Source organism: Protomyctophum bolini, assembly GCF_963924005.1.
Source record: "Protomyctophum bolini genome assembly, chromosome: 6".
Lineage (NCBI taxonomy): Eukaryota > Metazoa > Chordata > Actinopteri > Myctophiformes > Myctophidae > Protomyctophum > Protomyctophum bolini.
In genome coordinates, this window is record NC_137867.1 from 35,018,539 (window position 1) to 35,036,857 (window position 18,319).

General features: G+C 40.5%; 1 protein-coding gene across 1 annotated transcript in view; it reads right to left on the bottom strand.

Moving 5' to 3' along the window:
* Positions 1–18,319, bottom strand: part of LOC308317270 (spermatid perinuclear RNA-binding protein-like) — a 46,053-nt gene that overhangs the window by 18,165 nt on the left and 9,569 nt on the right. Inside the window, exons 2-6 of the mRNA XM_080766141.1 lie at positions 13,521–13,657; positions 11,199–11,434; positions 10,102–10,318; positions 8,318–8,462; positions 1,378–1,505 (exon numbers count right to left, since the gene is read on the bottom strand). Coding sequence (XP_080622267.1) covers positions 1,378–1,505; positions 8,318–8,462; positions 10,102–10,318; positions 11,199–11,434; positions 13,521–13,523 — 729 coding nt within the window. The 5' untranslated portion in view covers positions 13,524–13,657. The remainder of the gene's footprint in view (positions 1–1,377; positions 1,506–8,317; positions 8,463–10,101; positions 10,319–11,198; positions 11,435–13,520; positions 13,658–18,319) is intronic.

Sequence of the window (18,319 nt, forward strand, 5' to 3'; positions counted from 1 at the left end):
TAGAAAAGCCTATATTTTGAAAAAATCTAAAGTAATATATTGAATAACATATAAATGTAGATTTTAAGGCTAGACTGGCATCTGGCATTGTAGAGTTTAGTGACCTCTCTACAATGCGACAATGAGATCTCTCCATTGTGGGGCTGCAGGACTGAGGACTCAACTCAACACAAAGTGTAAAAAGCATTTGTATAATTGTGTGCTTATGAACATTTACCACGTTATGTCCGCATTGATACAGAAATGAATGATTATTAAGCGAGCGACGGGTGGTGTACAGTGAGCATGCTCTGGTGCTTGGCTAGCGTTTGGCTAGCGATATTAGCCGTGGCCAGCGTTGGCTGTTTAAACAATTTACTCTGTCAACTAATGTAGCAGACGATAGCATGGTAAATGGTGGAGGAGTCCTGCAGTCTATGCTGTTGCGTGGGGTTGTTTTGTGAGTTTATATCCATGAAGACGAGTCACGTTGGTCTTAACACACAGGCTCTGTGTGATAATAATCTTGAAGCACCGGGCAGAGTGTCAGTGAGTGAGAGCTGTGTGCGCTCTAGTAGGCAGCGTGCGGGCTAAATGCCCACTGTTTACTCTGTCAGTGTCAGTGCGTGTATGCGTGCATGGCGCGGAGGAGGAGGCAAAGTAACACAAAAGAATCATCAATCAAACCACTTGGCAAATGGCAACACAACTACAATACAGACAATACAAGAGACGTTTGGGGAAGGTTACCGTAATGACTGGAAATTGCGCAAAGGAAAAACTGTAAAATGAACTGCTGTGGGCACCGGTCGGGGAACATGGGCACCGCGGCCACTGTGGCCGTATGGGCATATCATTTTTCGAGGGGCACACGGCCAAAGAGAGGGGCCGCCTTGAACTTCCTGCCCTGCTCGTAACCCCAATTCTGAAACAGTTCATGAGTAAGATGAAAATCGAGCCCAGCCCTACACTCTTGACTCTGCCCTGCACTTACTACAGCTACTGCCCTGCACTTTACAGCTACTGGGCACTTACGTTTAATTTATACTCTATTGTGTGAGGGTGTCACTTGCCAAAAATAACTGAATTACAAGCCAACGATGCATTATTTCGTAAATGGTGCTTTTGCTTTTATATAGCACCTTGCTACAAAGTGCCATACAATGTGCATTACATTCACCCCTTCACACACACATTCACACTTGGACAGAGGAAATCGCGCAAGGCACAAACCGGCAGCATTTAAGGGGTGTCTTGCTCAAGTACACCTCAACATGCAACCATTAGTCCGACAGACCATTATTCCGATGTCCCAATGGTCCGACAAATGTTAGATCCAACATCTCATCATCATCTATCTGGAAAATGTAAGAGCAATACTGGCCCAGTTGTGCATACCTGAAACCATTTGGCATGTCGGAGTGATGCAAGGGCAGCCTGGCAACTCTGCCTGTTCAGAACATCTGCTTCCTCAGCCTGCTCCTCCTCTCCCTCCTTCATGGTCTCCTCTTTCTGCATGCCCTCCTCTAGAAAGAGGAACAGGGTGAGACATGAAAGACAAAGCGTGACCACAGTAGTCTTCCACACACAGACACACAGGCAGCAAGATTGACAGCTACAAATTAGGCAAACCCACTGATCTGACTGAATGAGCTTGGGAGGGGGAATTTGAGTTTGTGATTTTTATTTTTTTATTTTTAAGAGAAGGGTGGTTTTTGTCTCATGCACAAGGCAGGATCTTTCATAACACTGAGAAAGACTGGAATAGACATGAGCGCATGCGTCTTGCTGCCCGGCTGGACTGTCACTCTAGATGCAGATCAGTGGCTGAGGGCGATGGAACACGCCAGATTAGTGTGTTATCGATAAGGCCGCAGGACGAAAATGAGAGCATGGCACTGGACCAGGACTACAGGCCGGATTCAGATATTAAGACATCCTGACAGATTATGATTAGTCTCTCAATAACTAACAGTGAAATTATACAAATTAATTGCACTTCATTAACAAGGCGAGAAGTTCAAATGCATTTCAGCTGGGATTTCTCCATTTTGCCATTTGCTGTGACGCCATGCTGGTATTTTCGGTCTTGCGGAGGTCGATCAGATGTTTATGTTTTGACTGAAAACAGTCTCTCCACACCGGTTTCCTGTGCAGAGCGCCCCTGCCATGACTGGAGGCTGAGCCATGGGAGAACGACAGCAGAAAAGAGTGACAGCAAATGACGACAACATAAACATCTGAGAGTGAGAACGCCACCCTGGAAAGAAAGTGAAGGCTATTTTGTTCTCAGGAGCAGCTAGGGGAAGGGGTGGGGGATGACCGCTGTGGGACAGTCAAGCAGACAAACAAGGGAGAGGTAACGGACTGCAGACCACACAACCTGAGCTCAACACCAGAGGCTTCCACAAGTCCAAAAGCAACTCTGTGATCTAAAGCAGTGATATCTCAGCACTCTCAGGTCTTGCTGAAAGAGTTGATATATGGAGGTAGTCATAAAGGGACAGGTTCTTTTGTTTTTTCCTTTTCTTTTTTTAACAGCATTATGGCTCTGTGATATTCCAATCTAATTATAGATGACACACATCAATCCTCCTTGGTTTTATATACAGTACAGCATTCAAATTCTGACTGATTTGATCTCATGTGACAGAGGCACTTTGTGAGCTGAGGAGTTGTCTGTGTGGTTTAGCAGTCCGCTGCTGTAGAGACTGTTGGTGAAAGCTGAACAGGATGGAAGAGGTGGTAGACAAACAATAACAAGCTGATGAGAGAGACAGGCTCATGTCGCTCCTCCTCTAAGACCAAAAACAGGGGACCTTCATGTTCTGCCCCCAGGGAGATCTTGGAAATGTAGTACCTGGATAAGAATCATGGTCCTACACAGCAAATAGGTAGAGTATTTATTATACAGTAGCGTAGCAGAAACATTACCACGGTTAAGAGTTGAATTGCCGGATCAACAAAACAAATATGGTACTATAAGGCGTTTTGTATCTGGCAAATAACATCTGCCTATCTATCTCGTATGTAAACTTTTATAGGATATTTTGCGCTCTGGCATAGGAAGATCTAGGCAATTTATTACTTGCGCAAGCAGAGCGCGCAAGTAAGGTGTTCGTGCCGGCTTTTTTATGCGTATGCCCTTGGTATACTGATTTTGAGTTACGTAATGAAGATATATATCAATGCCGGGGTATAACTGGCTTTCGATGGTGACGAGTAAAGAGATGTTTCAGTGTCGGGTGGATTAAAGGTAATGTCTATACATGTAATCTGAAACCTATCTTTATTACATCACCATCGAAAGCCAGTTATATCCCGGCATTGATACACATCTTCATTACGTCACACTCAGAATCAGTATATATACCACGGCATACGCATAAAAACCCAGTCGACCACAGTGTAGTACTTTTCAACTTACAACTTACATACATTAGTGATGGGAGATTAATCGGCAAACATCGGTATCGGACGATTTTAGAATTGTTTGTTTTTAGAATAATCGGCATCAGTTCAATCAATATCGGTCTGTCTTTACAGATAAACAAGCCCAAAGTAACAGCTTGAACAGATCTACAATCTCACAATATTAAATATAAAAAGGTATTAAAGTTAAATCTGACTTTCCTAAGCCTGCAGTGCAGACACCCTGTATGTATTTTTCAGAATGGACAAAATTATTATATTATAGATATCATATCGACATCGGTAATATCGGTTATCGGCCATAACAGCAATTAATTATATCGGATATCGATATCGGCCAAAATGTCTCATCGGCACATCCCTAATATATCCAATGTTTTACAGAGAGGCTTACAGAAAACCTATGATAGTCATGGAGAGGTTTTACTGGCCAGGCACAAAACGCACTATTGAAGAGTTTTGTAGAAGTTGCCCAGAATGCCAACTCACCGCCCACGCCCGGCCCAGCGACTTTCACAGAGAGGCAGAGATTTGAAAATTCGTAGCGGTCGACACTAATTGCGCGCTCTGCTTGCGCACTAGTAGGCCATTTTACTAGTGTGCAACGTGCAAGTAGGCACTCGACAGAGTGCAGTTCTAGTTATAATAGGTTATGCTAACACTTTTGTCTTAAAAAGTAGTAGTAGTTTGGATTAATTGCAACCTTTTTTCAATATAGCACAAATTCTTGGCAGATCTCCTAGTTTGACTTTAGCAGTGACATGATGAGAATCATGAGACATTTAATTTAAATTAAATTATATTGGGCAGAGACAATATGCCAATCAAAAGCTATTCTCTTATCCAAAATACACAGTCGATGGATGATTGATTATTAAAAAGTTACACGTTTTCTCCTAAAAAAAAAAAAGAGTAGTGTACTGTAGCACATGCCACTAACAAGGTCAAGGTTGGGTGAGGGGACTGATTCCAACTGGAGGTCAAACTATACAAAATATCTTGTATCTTGTAATGTTATTACGGGGGTTGGTGGGGGATATATATTTTACAATTAAAGTATCCATGTCAATTTATTATCTTTCCGTGTGTGGCAGCTGCTTTCTCTATCCCCCTCTACTCTGCCGCACTGCGAAGCTGCCAGCTGTGTGAATATGGAGACAGCAGGTAAGCACCAACTGCGTTGAGGGCACAACTTGCGTCATCTCACCTCTGCACGGAGTGCACGCCAACGCGGCACTGAAGCCAGTGAAGTCCTTTATTTCCTTCTCCATATGCACCGACATGACTCATGAAGCTCAATTGGGAACATTTATTTGTGTGCTGATGCATCTTTGAATGTCACCGAGGAGTTTGTAGAGAGGGTGCTTAGGCGTTATGTAGCAAAAGCCTGAAAATGTACAGGGCCAATGTAGTAATCAAAACATTTATTTTATTAGAGCCAATGGACTCACCCGTCAGCAAGTCAATGTCCTTTTTTCCAACACATTTTGCCACCTAAGCCTGCCACAGTGCCACACTGAAGTCCGCTGCTTGAGCAGAGGGGCTATCCACAAACATTTCTTTCAATTAGGCTACGCTGGGAAACTGAACTACAGCGTTCCTGAACGACAAAGTTGTTACAGACAGTGCTTGAATTGAGCCTGTATTCACTATACAGTACCAGTTCTGCAGACTTTTGCCCATTATCTTTATTATGTACTGCCACATAATGGTGATCTATGGTCACAGCTGTGCACGGTTACACACACCATTCCTTCAGTGCTTTTAAAGCTTGACTGAGGAAATCTAATAATTAATCATAATTAATATCGTTTTATAGAGTTTCAAAGTCAGATGCAATGAATAACTGCTACATATAACACCACAAACCATTAAAAAATATATCATGTGAAATTGTGATTAAAGGACCTCTTCACCACTTTTCAACCTATCTTCATATAATTGGTCCTCACTAATGATCATGATAAAATACCACCATTGTTTTCTACTCCGTCTGTGTCTCATAGGAGGGCTGTGGGCAGTTCAGAAACCCGTCCACCAGTGACATCATCGATGGGGAATCCAAGCTAATAGACAGGCATTCTATTCCTGAAAAATGGTGAAAATAGAAGCCATCGTATCAAACATGATAGAAGCCATCATGTTTAAAAACAAATCTGCCTAACTGAAATTATGTTGGATGCAGGCGGAAAGCTCCTTTATACACCTGATAATGTATGACATGCACAAATAAAATATATAGTATACAACAGCACATTCCTATTTAGTCCTAAACCGAAATCAGTAGCCTAAGAATGTTATCCATCATGTTTTATGTAATGTGACAGATTACTATGACAGCATTCGTGCCTTTCAGGATTGGGAGTCAGACGGTAGTAATCCGGAATGCACAAAATTGAATTTATACTAATCCGGCCTACTATCCTAATATAATTTTGACACCCCTGCTGTGAAGCATTTTGGATCCCCCAGATGGCCTATACTGTGTCCGTTACATTTTGTTTTGAACTTTGTAATCGGCACCAGTCCATTCAAATAAGTTATAACTTGGACATACATTAGTACCATTGTTCTCATCCAGAGGCAGGCCATGAAGGAACCATCACTCAAATGTCAGGACCACATACAGATGAAAGGACAGTCCCCATTAAATGCTCCCTGACATCATCTGCTTAGGGGATGTTTGATTAGTGACCAGACCATAAACAAAAAAATTAATACCACTGCTTTTACAACATGAAATTATGGAATGTCATTCTGAGCCAATATTGTCATTAAGCCTCTATAATTATGACATACAGGTATAGAATGTGGAGGGCTTCTGGGTAATGTGGTCATTTTGCCCTTATTTCTAGCTCGGTAATGGACATGGACCAGAATTTCATGGCGTACGATAGGGCTGCACGATTATGGCTAAAATCCCAACAATTTTGATTAATGTTGTAATTCCGATTATAATTACCGTAATCACAATAATTGGTCATTATTATTTTTGTTGGACGATATGCATTTATAATTTTATTAATGCGTTTGTTGCTCATTGTGCTGATCAGTGCCATATCTTTGGCCAAATGAATGTAATGTAATGATTTGTGTGATTTTATTGAGGCTGATAGATGTGAAGATGGGTTGTACAGTGTTCTGATGATATTAACTCATGTGTGGGGACAAGGGCAAGATGCAACAGCTGACCAAATGTAACAACTGCCAACTTCCAAAATTGCATAATTGTGGGACATAAAACAATAAGTTGTGAAGCATAAAAATCAGGAAGTTTGATTATCTTCAGATTAACTGTGCAGCCCTAGCGTAGGTTCTCCCAGAAAGGATAAGTCCAGTCAACAAGAGGAAGGGGTAGAGGAGCATGTTTGAGGCAGAGAGAGAGTGGTTTGATTTGTTTGGTTTGTTGGGGAAGCCCCTTGTACCCGGGGGGTTTCCTGCGCTGGGTGCAGGGCAGCCTCGTCGGCAGCGGGCCAGGAGGGCCTCACAGATGTGACAATCCACACAGCACGCTGACCTGGGGAGCTATGGCAACAAAACCAACAGTCAATCAGCAGAGGCTATAGCTACAGTTGGTACACTATAAAAAAATGAATATAAAAAAAACCCTAGGGGTTCATTGGGGTTCTTCTAGGGTCCAAAAGGAGCCTCACTAGAAAAAGTACCTCTTAATGGTTCCTTAAAGAATGTTATGAAAGTTAAAGAAGTTCAAGGTAGTACCATTAGAGTTCATAATAGTTTTACTAATGCTTTCTTCAAGAAACCTTCAGGGGTGCTCCTGATGTTGCAATCAGAAGAACTCCTGTATTGTAGGTTCCTTGAAGTCCTTTGACTTTTTAAGAGTGTATAATAGTGAAAACTATCAGTAGGCACTCAGTCAATATTGTGTTCTTATATTATTTTACACAGCAGAGCGGTTGCAGGATAGCCTTGCGTATTGTAGCATCACATTGTATGTAACAAGACAGACTTGGGGGGGGGGGGGGGGTATTTTTGTGCTGGTTGTAAATATAAAGGATAGCCATCCCCCTCCCCTGTGACATGTCCTTTATGCAGCTTTGGGGGGGGAATTGGTGCTGTATTGCAGGGCTGAATCAATTTTTCTACCCATAGTGAAGGCTTTTTCAAATCTATCCCAATGGAAACTGTACAATGAGACGAGCTGTTCTATAATGCTGGCTCTTTATGTCTGACTCACCTTCCTTTTTTTTCATTCTCTTAAAAATAGAATCACAGTGGAAGCACTAATGCCAATCCTCCATTCTTGACAGACAGAATAAAAGGGAAGAATGGTGGGTTAAAACTCCGGGTCAAAATGTAGGATTTGATTTCCCCTCAGCCAAGGAATTAATGACTTTGTTGGTTTCAAGGGATTTACTTTGCTTTAAAAAAAGGAAACTGAACAACAGTTGGCTAGTCTTAAAGGACCTTTAACACTCAAAGGTGCAGTCAGAGTGGATGGCTTAGCTTCCTTGTAAAAAAAGAAAAAAAGAAAGGAGATGATACAGGAAGAAACCTGATAAGGGCCTCTCATGTTACACCCATCCCAACTCTGCACATCCCTAGCGGGCTTTTTCTACCACACTTGACCCAGATCTATATCCTTCCCTCTCTTTTTTCCCCCTGATCGTCAATTCAAACGACCTCCCCTCTCAGCTTTCAACCTCTCTCAGTATCAATCTCGCAGTCTTTTGCTAAACTATCCTTCTCTCTCTGGTTTCACATCTCTTTAATACCTTTGTACTTTCCTGCAACCCTCCTCCACCACAATGCATTTAGCCTTATCCTCGTTCCTCTCTCTGTCCTCTGTCGTCATGTAAAGGTCAAGTAAGATGGGGAGGCGAGCAGTCCTGAAGAGAGGAAAGAGCAGAGGGATGGTGTGCAAAGGAGAGCAGTGATTGAGTACCTTGTTCTGTGGTGCTGTGATCCTCCCTCATGGCCAGGGAGGAGAGGGTGATCTTCAATGTGAGTTTGGGATCTTTGGTGTTGAAGACCAGGATGGCTGCCTCAGGCACATGTGACCGAACATCATATTTGTCCTCCGTCAGTGTCTGCAAGATAGAGATGTACAATTCTACAGTCAAATAATACCGGTAATAATAATAAATTAATTAATTAATAATAGTATTAAAAATAATAGTAACAATAATGTCATGTGGATCTCAGGATCTACATGGAAACAGTGTGGCTCTAATATGGATCTCGGACTTCATGTGGCCATCCTGTCGTCTATAAATAGCACATCTATGACTCAAAATTTGGGAAATCAGAGCTCCTTTGACTTCCATTAATATATAAAGGTTAAATACTTAAATTATGTCAAACATGTATAAAACATATGGGGGGAGGGCGTATCATATATGATGATGTATGATGATAAAAGCGCCCCTCATTTCACACAATTTCCTTTTTCTCTTCGAAGATTTATGTCACATTCAAAGCTGTGTTGTTCTGAGTGCATCTTCATCTATCTTCCCTTTGAGAGATGACCCCATCCATCACCCTTCTTCCTGACAATTTCACTAGTTCGGTCCAGGAAATGAGAGGTTCAAAGGGATTCCGCTTCTGGTGATGAAGCGCACACTGTAGCTATGGCAGGTAATTAACTCTGGGGGGGGGGGGGGGGGGGGGGGGCTAGAGAGGAAGCAGCATTTACAGTCACATGCAAAGGTCTCATGGTTGTATTCTTGTTCTTAGAATATAAATATTTATAAAACCCAAAGCCAGACTTTACAGCTTTCAAGCTGGCGTTCCTATAGGCAGACATTTCCAATAAACTGCCAATATTGCCATCTACAAGCTCACAAACGGTTGCAATGCAACGTGTTGTGAGCTTGCAGATTGGCTACTACTTTTGTATACAAAAAGGCATTAATGTATGAAAACAGAGATACAAGGTTTATTCCTAACAGTAACGATAGCTTCCTTCCCTCCACTGAAAATATTGTATCTTTTCTTTGTTTGAAAAAATAAAATAAATCAATCTTTTATCGAAGGCTTCCATTTCTCGAAAGCGTCCACCAAGCACATCCACCATACAAGGTCATGGGAAATGTTTCATTTGTTGTCGGGGCTCTGTAACATTGAGCCCTCGTGCTCCCCACTATTGATTGTGCACTGATGTCGTGAGCTGATGGCGTACATGTTAATCCTCTGTCACACAGCTTCTTCCACTGTTGATTCTCATTGCACAATATTGTTGCCGGGCAGACACCTTGTATGCATTCGTTACTTTTCAGGAAATGTGTTCCAAATCCAATGGATCATTCAATGCAGTTATTTTTTTTGTCACAATTTTTTGTTGTGAGCTTAGGAATCAGTTTACATGACTAAGTACAATATGCAGCAATTAGTTTATGATAAAACCTTAAAAAGTATATATTTCCTATTGAAAGCAATGATATGTAGAGCAATTGTGTAAATTTGACTGTCCACTCTAAAAACATATCATGCTACTGAATTACAGTAGTCAGTTTGTGATGCCTTGTACAATGTATTGTATAAAGTTGACTGTCTAAATGTATGCAACACAAATGTACTACCACACACACACACACACACACACACACACACACACACACACACACACACACACACACACACACACACACACACACACACACACACACACACACACACACACACACACACACGATCAGTGGTTGCATTTGCTTGCATTGTGGAGTGTACCTGGATCTGCAGAGGCAGGTTGGCACTGATGGTGTACAGCAGCAGCTTGGTCGGCTTCTCTCTGCACATCAGAACCAATTCAAGGTCCATGTCACCTTTGATCAGCAGGCCCTTGGCTACAAGACCTACACGCATCACACCACACAGCACTGACAAGTTCTCAGGCTCGTGGGTGGGTGCAGATGGAGAAGCACCACAATCGGACTCACTCCCAGCACTGTAGGAAATGACATTCAGGGTGGGAAATTAGCACTTTCCACCAGCCAAATGATAGATAAAATGAAAATGAAAAAATCCTGGTAGGTAAGCCTAATGTACCTGCTATTAACTGTTAACAGCTAATTTGCTAAGTAATTTTTTGATTCCTCCTCCACTTATGTTGCGTGATATATCGCAACATTGTTGACTTAATTGAAATTCCACTGCCTTGATATTCTATTTCAGCTGAATATCTAGTCATATCTATTTGTCAAAATAGTGTCAAAATGTAGTGCTTGCTTCACCAAGAGTGTCAATGCTAATGCATGAGCATTGGGAATAAGCTCCTACTGAACTTTCGCAAACAGTAACATCATGCAAAAGATTTATATTACATTTAAAATGTAACAATTTACAGTCTGGGAGGAGCTTGATGCTGTTACAGGTACCGTTTCAGAAATTGCAGAGCATTACAATGAGCAAGTATACACACATTGGTTCCATACATCATTTGAGGTTGTATTTAGGGGTGCAACAGACTAATCAATGTAATTGATTAAAAAAAATCATAGATAATCAATTTAAAAAACAAAAATGTTGATTTTGGGGGAAAACGTTAAAATGTTTTAATAAAAGCAAAAATAGCCAATGTACATAACCTGTCACACTGCAGAGGTTGTAGATTAGCTATTTCCTATATTTTTGAGCGACACTTTTATACAGCGAAGTACAGGGCTTAAGCGGTTAATCATACTAATAGATTGTTATTTTTCCCCTCATAGATTTGTTGAAAAAAACAACTTGATTCTCAATTCTTCGATTATTCGAAACAGCGATCGATAGAATAATCGCTAAGAATTTGACAAGATAAACGAAAATATGAAATGAGTGGTACATACTTGGTGTTTCCAGGGGATTCTTCATCTTTAAGGTCATCGCTGTCATTTTTATCACTGTTGGTGGTCTTCTCTGAGGGATGGTTGAGGTTATCCATCCAATCAGAGACCCTCTTGAGAGCACTCTCCACGGTGGACACCAGTGTCTGCACAGCATCCAGCTCCTCCGTTGATGGGTAGATACTGGCGTGCTTGGCCATGACATGACGGTCATCGCTGGCAAACGACCTGAACGACCTCTGGGGTTGAAAGTGCAATTTTGTTTATAACTGGTACAAAAAAAATGAAAACGGGTGCTATATATTTATGGTGGGTGGGTGTGTGTGTGTGTACATATTATAGACACAAATGTAATTTGGAAGCAATAAGAAATTGTCCTTGGCCATGACCTTATTATAAACAAGGTTACAATGGGCTAGTAGGGCTACTAGCGAGATTAAAAACAAGATTAACCATCATTAATCATCAATTAATGATGCTTAAGGGATACGTTCTTTCCTCACTGATGATGTTCACTTAAGGTTAAGGGTCCTGCTATGATTGGGGAGCAATTTGAGTCCTGACTGAAAACTGCCCTGCTGTCGACTCACAACTGCAACCGCAAAGCCAGTTTCTTTGATCTTCAATGGCACATTGTTAATTTGGCACAAAGCTTGTTGCTGTATTTCCTCAACTTCCTCCGCTCTGCAGAAACATGGGACACGCTGGCTTCTGGTATTGCGTGCTATGTGTCAGACTGAAAACACTTATCCTACACTGCATAATGACAGCAACACCTGAATCGACCAGTGCTGGTGCCAATGGAAAGCCCCTTTATTTTCCACCAAAATTCTTTATTTTCAATGATGGTTTATATCACATGCACATCTTCCAACCTGAATAGTGACACATCCACATAAGAAGTATTGTTTGTTTACAGTTCCGAACAAACTTTTAGGGATCTGAACAAATTAATTTGGTTCAAAATTAGGCGGGGAGAAAAGAACGGAACTGGTTCAACCCCGGTGGAAAAGGGGGGCAGTGTCCCACATGCAGGCTGCACTACAGCACTATTCGGCATTAACATTTATGACATGTACTTAAGGACAAAGCCCATCTCTCCAAGGGGTGGGGGTAAAAAAATAAATAAGAAGCTGACATGCAATATTGGCTCTTTGCCTGCTTTCTCAAGCCTGACCGTGTATGCCAATCCAAGCGTCATGTGAGGCTTTCAGTCAAGGTCAAACAGCTATCTCCCTCTCTCGCTCTCTCAATCTTTTCTGTCTTCTACTTCCTTTCCTTCTTAATGCGTGATTTATATTTACGGAAGATGCACACCACTGTGTCGCACGCTGAAAATAGCTGACAAGCTCACAACGCAATTGTAAGCTTGTAGATCAGCAATTTTCAGTGTGCGACACCCGTGTGCAACCAAATACAGTTACTCTGCCTGTACCCTTCCTCTCTCTCCCTCTCTCTGCCTACAGCGTGTAAGCACCTCTCATTACGGTGAGTTATTTATGATGGCGCTTTAATAATTCATAGGCCAGAGTCTTGGGAGCTTGTGCTGGAGATGCGAGGGTCATCCATCATGACCTAGCTAATCTCCTGCCGCACTGCTGGGGGGCATTCACTAGATCTGTAGTAGTGAGTGTGGGCAACATCAATAGCCATAACACTCACGTACACACAACATTAACAAGATCTAAATGCAAGATTAGAATAGTGGGGGTGCAGATACAGACATTAGGTACAGCCTGACAAACCAGCCTATATTGCACTGGAACACAGTTACTACTTGGTATCAAAGCAGATCATCGATACCATGGTTAGAGTAGCGATAAAAGACACTCAAAGGATTTCTATCAACGAAATGTATAAAACAATATGGAAGTATACAGTATTAAGTTTTGACTGGATTAAAGCATGTGTTAAGGCCTATTCATAAGGTGACCACTGTAAACTAAAACATGACGTCACGCCGCAGTGGTAAGCAACTCACCGCTCACCCAAACACATCTTTCTTGTTTTGTTTTGGTCACCTTATCACCGAAAATTGGAGTATGAATAGGCCTTTACTTAACAAGAAATATAGAAAGAAAGAAATTTATTCACATAACATAACATAAGAAATGCAATGGAACAGAACAGAATACAATTTGTCTAAACAATAATGACCAGACAGCCTTGCATGTGTCAGATAAAAAAAATAATATATATATATATATATATATATATATATATATATATATATATATATAATTATTCTTTTTTTTTTACTGAAAGGGGAAGCACACAGATAAACATGGAACTTAATTAGACCACCAACATTGACAGCAAACTCACCATGTCTGTGGTGGATGGGCGTGTCAGTGGGAGGGGTCTAATGCAGGACCGTGGTCCCCTGACTCCACCTCTTCATGCAGTCAACTCTAGCTTGTCAGTCGGCTTCTCAGGTCTAGTGTAGAGATGAGATTCTCTGCCTGTGCATAAAAGGAAGACTAAGGTTTAAAGGAAAGCAAACAAAAACGTCTACATATTTCTATTCAGAATCATTTGTACATCATTCAAGACATTGATTCGGGTAGAGTTGTTATGCCTAATGTGTATTGTTCTGATATTGGCTGCTGTTAAATGTTGGTTTATTTTTTTTAAAACACTCTAGGACATATTGCATATTAGATGGTATAATCTAAACTTTCTCTTTCCAGTTTTAATTTAGCTTTCTTTGAAAAATTGTCCTAAGAGATACTTTGCTAAAAGGAATAAATTATGATTGAATTTATTCATGGCGTCAAACTACACGAGAGTTATTGGGAATGCAGCAAATTGCTCCCAAGAGGTAGATCTAATTGTGTGCACGTGCGTGCGCATTGCTCCTGTATGAAATCCCAGGGGACACAGCGGGGCCAGGTTGAGCATCAATTAGATTCTCTGTCACCTTGACCTTGTTCTCAATGACAGAGAACATGTTTCCTTGCTAGTATTACTGCCGGTACGTTCTGGCAGCATTTTTGATACATTTTTGGTCTGTAGTCTGTATTTATTTATATATTTTTATACAGCTACATCCCCATTACTGTATAACAACCATACTAATTTATATACAGTACATAGCTACAAAAAAGTACAATTATAGTCTGTAACTGTAATGTCTTAAGTGGCAGATGCTGCAGAGTGCAGACATACCCATGATGAATTGACAACATACATAAATACTGAGTCTGTACATGACACAGGCACAACATGTAACACAATAGAGACTATACTACACCATTTGTATTGTCCTTATCTACAGTACTCGCTTTCTAATAACCTCTTTATCCCTGAAGGAAGAGAGACGATAATTATGAATACAGTAATGACTTTTTAAGGACTTCCATGGCACTGCAGTACTTGCAGATGGTTAGCACAGCATGGTGTAAAAAGACAATGCGGATTAAAAAAAAACCTGTCATCCACACTACAAGCAAAATGCTCTGTTTTATTATGCATTTAATAATAATAAAATTAGTTAAAGCCAGAAGGGAAACAATCAAATCCTATTTCTTGTTCTGTTTTTTTCTGCCAACCAAAAACATAGTGAAATGTCAATCATGAAGATACATGCTTGCAAGTCGCAACAAGCAAAGTTAAGTACAGGAAATAAAGTTGATTAGTGTTAGGCTGTACAAATGTAGCATTCATTGAAAAACACAATTACTGCATAGGAGTGAATATTGTGATAGTCTAATCAGTAAAAAAATAAGAGTTGCTCAAGGGGCCTGTTATAGCGCCACCAGGAAGCTGATTTTTGCAAAACACCTTTTTTATATTACTCCTACAGATTGTGTCCAAACTTCATGCAAATCAGTACACAGTATCTCTATTCTAGTCATTAAACCAAACTGATCTGTCCAATTTTTCATATTCCATTCCTGATTGTCTTCCAAAGTTTGCAGATTTGAGATTGAGATATCTACGGGTATCATTTATGTGGTAAAATAAATAAATAAAGCACTGAAAACCATTGCAAACTCATTCTGCCTTTTTAGGACAACAACCTGTATCACTCTTTACTGCCAGGGTTAAGGCGGGTTAATTTTCCACTGGGACCAGCCAGTACTACTAAAAATGTATGCACTCAGGATGTTTTATGACTTTTTGTGTCATTCAAACCGCATGTTTCAACTCCTGTATTTAAAACGGAAACATCACTCAGGTCAGGGTTTCTCTCCCCACAATGCCAACAGTATTTGAAAACCTTCCCTGTACTCCATTTTGGGGAAGGTTATGTGAACCCTGGGCCTGGGAGGGGTTTATTTTAGGCTGTGTTTATTTAGGTCATTTTTACTGCAGGCAACTTTTATGAGCTGGGCTTTTATGTTAGCAGATGACATCCTTCTAGCCACTGCTGTTGTAGACTCTGAGTCACTGTTGAATCTACAACATGATGTGAGGCTTGGACAATACAAACTATTCTGTTTGAAACATTTCTCCTAATTCTTTATAAACCTTTCTGTTGTGAAACAGTTTGACAGTTTCCCACTTGCCATCACATAAAACAAAGGCCTACAACAATATACTAAAATGTATAAACCTGATAATATCTGCTATTCCCATGGTATCCATGATAGTACAAAAAGGGTATTGCCAGATCAATTAACCTGAACATGAATTCATTATTTACTCAACTGATTAGACACTAAAATAGCATATTATGATGATTGATTGATTGAAATTTGTATTCACAGTTTGTAGAATGGGTACAGTTCAAAATAAATTACAGGTAAATACAAAAATTGCTACTGCAAGGATAGGCTGATAGTATTATTGTATTAGTAACGCTATATAGGAATACACTGTTCGTGCAGCCAGTAAATGCACCCTATAGCAACACATTGTTCAATCCATGCAATACCAGTTATAAATGTATTTCTCTGCAGCAGGTTATAGAGAGCAACTCCAACAATGTTATCCAAATAATTTATCCAAAAAGCTTTACTGAGTGCATTCATCTTTAGTGAGAGGCTCAACATCATAATCCAGGATAATGATGAAGCGAAGACAATCATGGACCAGAACAGTGTATCATGATGTGGACACTGTTAAGACAATTCAGAGCAGAGTATAGAAAACACACAGGCTATTTATTTTCTTGTGTTCTCTTTAAGTGGTGTTTGTGTTTTTCAGAGGCATGCATGTAAAGCCAGTAAAACCAACTAGAAAATGTTATATAAGTGGACCACAGCTTGTATAGGAGGGGCACATGGCTGTTTTGGGAGGGAAAACAGATGGGGCATCATGGTATATACACATTTCAAACAGGAAGCTCTTGTGCTTATAGGTACATGGTTGTGTTTACTTTTCAGAAATACCATAGTAATCTCCCACAATGTTTTAACTGTTCTCCATTATTATAGCCTGAGCCAAAACATGGGTCAATGAGTTGATAAAAGTGGGAGGAAGACATCGACTGAGGCCTAGGCTATACTGAGCCTATATACTGTAGAGTCTGGGCTGCAAAAAAAAGCAATTATGTCAATAACTGCATCCATAGGAAGTGAAAATAAGGTGTGAAATAATACCAAAATAAATGTTAATTAGCACCCCTCATGTTTTATAGACTTGAGACCGCTTTTCTTGAGTGATGATGGGACATAGCAGCTCTTAATTAACAAGTTGTTTCTTCACAGACAAAGCTGATGAACACACATTTCATTAGAGATGAGATCATGACTGGTGAAGTGATAATTGGAGACTGGAGACTCGACAGACTTGCATGAGCAAACAGACAGGGCAGAAAACAAACTTTATCATCCACTTCCTAAATTTCAAATGGATGGTGGAGGGTACCATGAAATGGTGGTTGGTTACCTGCAGAAGTAGTCTCTCGAGACAGACTAGGAAAAGAGGGTGCTGATTTCCCTTTGATTTGCAGATGCCAGGGTTCCCAGATTTCTACAGAAGTGACTGACAACTTCAGAGTACAGTAAATAAACTGAGCAGTCTCACCCAAAATGTACTGGAATAATAGGATATCAAGGTTTGATAGTCCACCCATCTGGAGTCAGGTCTCTGCATGGAGCCCCACCTTCATGGGCACATGAAGTCTCTGTCCTTAAACCTCGCCAGATAGCAGATACAGTATTTGCATGACTATTTGAGTACAGTCAACTTCCCCCTCAGGAAGCCACAGCTGGGACAATCAGCCCCTAAAGAAGCCTAATTGTGATGCCATACTGAGCTGGGTGATTGACATAGTTTCTAAACACACTTAAAAACAGCTGCTTTGTTATGACACATCAGCTTGAAGTTAAAAGTAATGAAAATTATTAGGCATTCATTAATGCATTAATAGATTTGTGCCGAGATGTAGGAAAAAAACATCGCAGTAAGCACAATGCTCTTGATCCCCATCCACTACAAAAGGTAGCATCCAAGCGCAGTTGTGCATGAGTGCTTATAAGGACAACCTCAACATTTCAGTTGGCTTTTTTTCTTAGCCAGACACATTGGGTATTAGATGCATCAATATTTTTGTTCTTCGGTGCCTACTGTGGATGCCACAGGATTTCAGATTCACTGCCACTATATACTTTACAAGACATGAATGCAGTGTGTTATTGTATAAAACGAAACCAGTCACAACTCACAAGAGGTATTTATATTGGCCACATGTTTACCTGCTTGGCACTCAGAAATGCATCAATGGTTGGATTGGGTGTATGTCCCTGAGAAATACTAGCATCATGTCCAGGGAGTGGACTTATACATCATTAAAATGGGTTTAAATAGAGAGTATGCGCGTGACATCATCATCGATCATAGTCATACCCGGAAGTTATGCGGACGGGAATGCCTACTGTGTGGCAAAGAACTACTTTCTGGCCTTGACAGCCCATACATCCAAACAGAAAAGTCCTATCTGATTGCATTAAACAACGTTAAACTCACTTTATGCATGTGCATAACCTCTATAGTACACTTTGACTACTGCCCCAATACCAGTTTACCTTTATTACATTTGAAGAATAAATTACATTAATGTTCTATTTTTGGTTTATCCTTATTTTATTTACAGTTGTACATTAATTCTGCAGTCCTCGCTGTAGCTGCACAATTCATCAAATTTGAATCGTGTTCACAATTTTGGCTTCCCACAA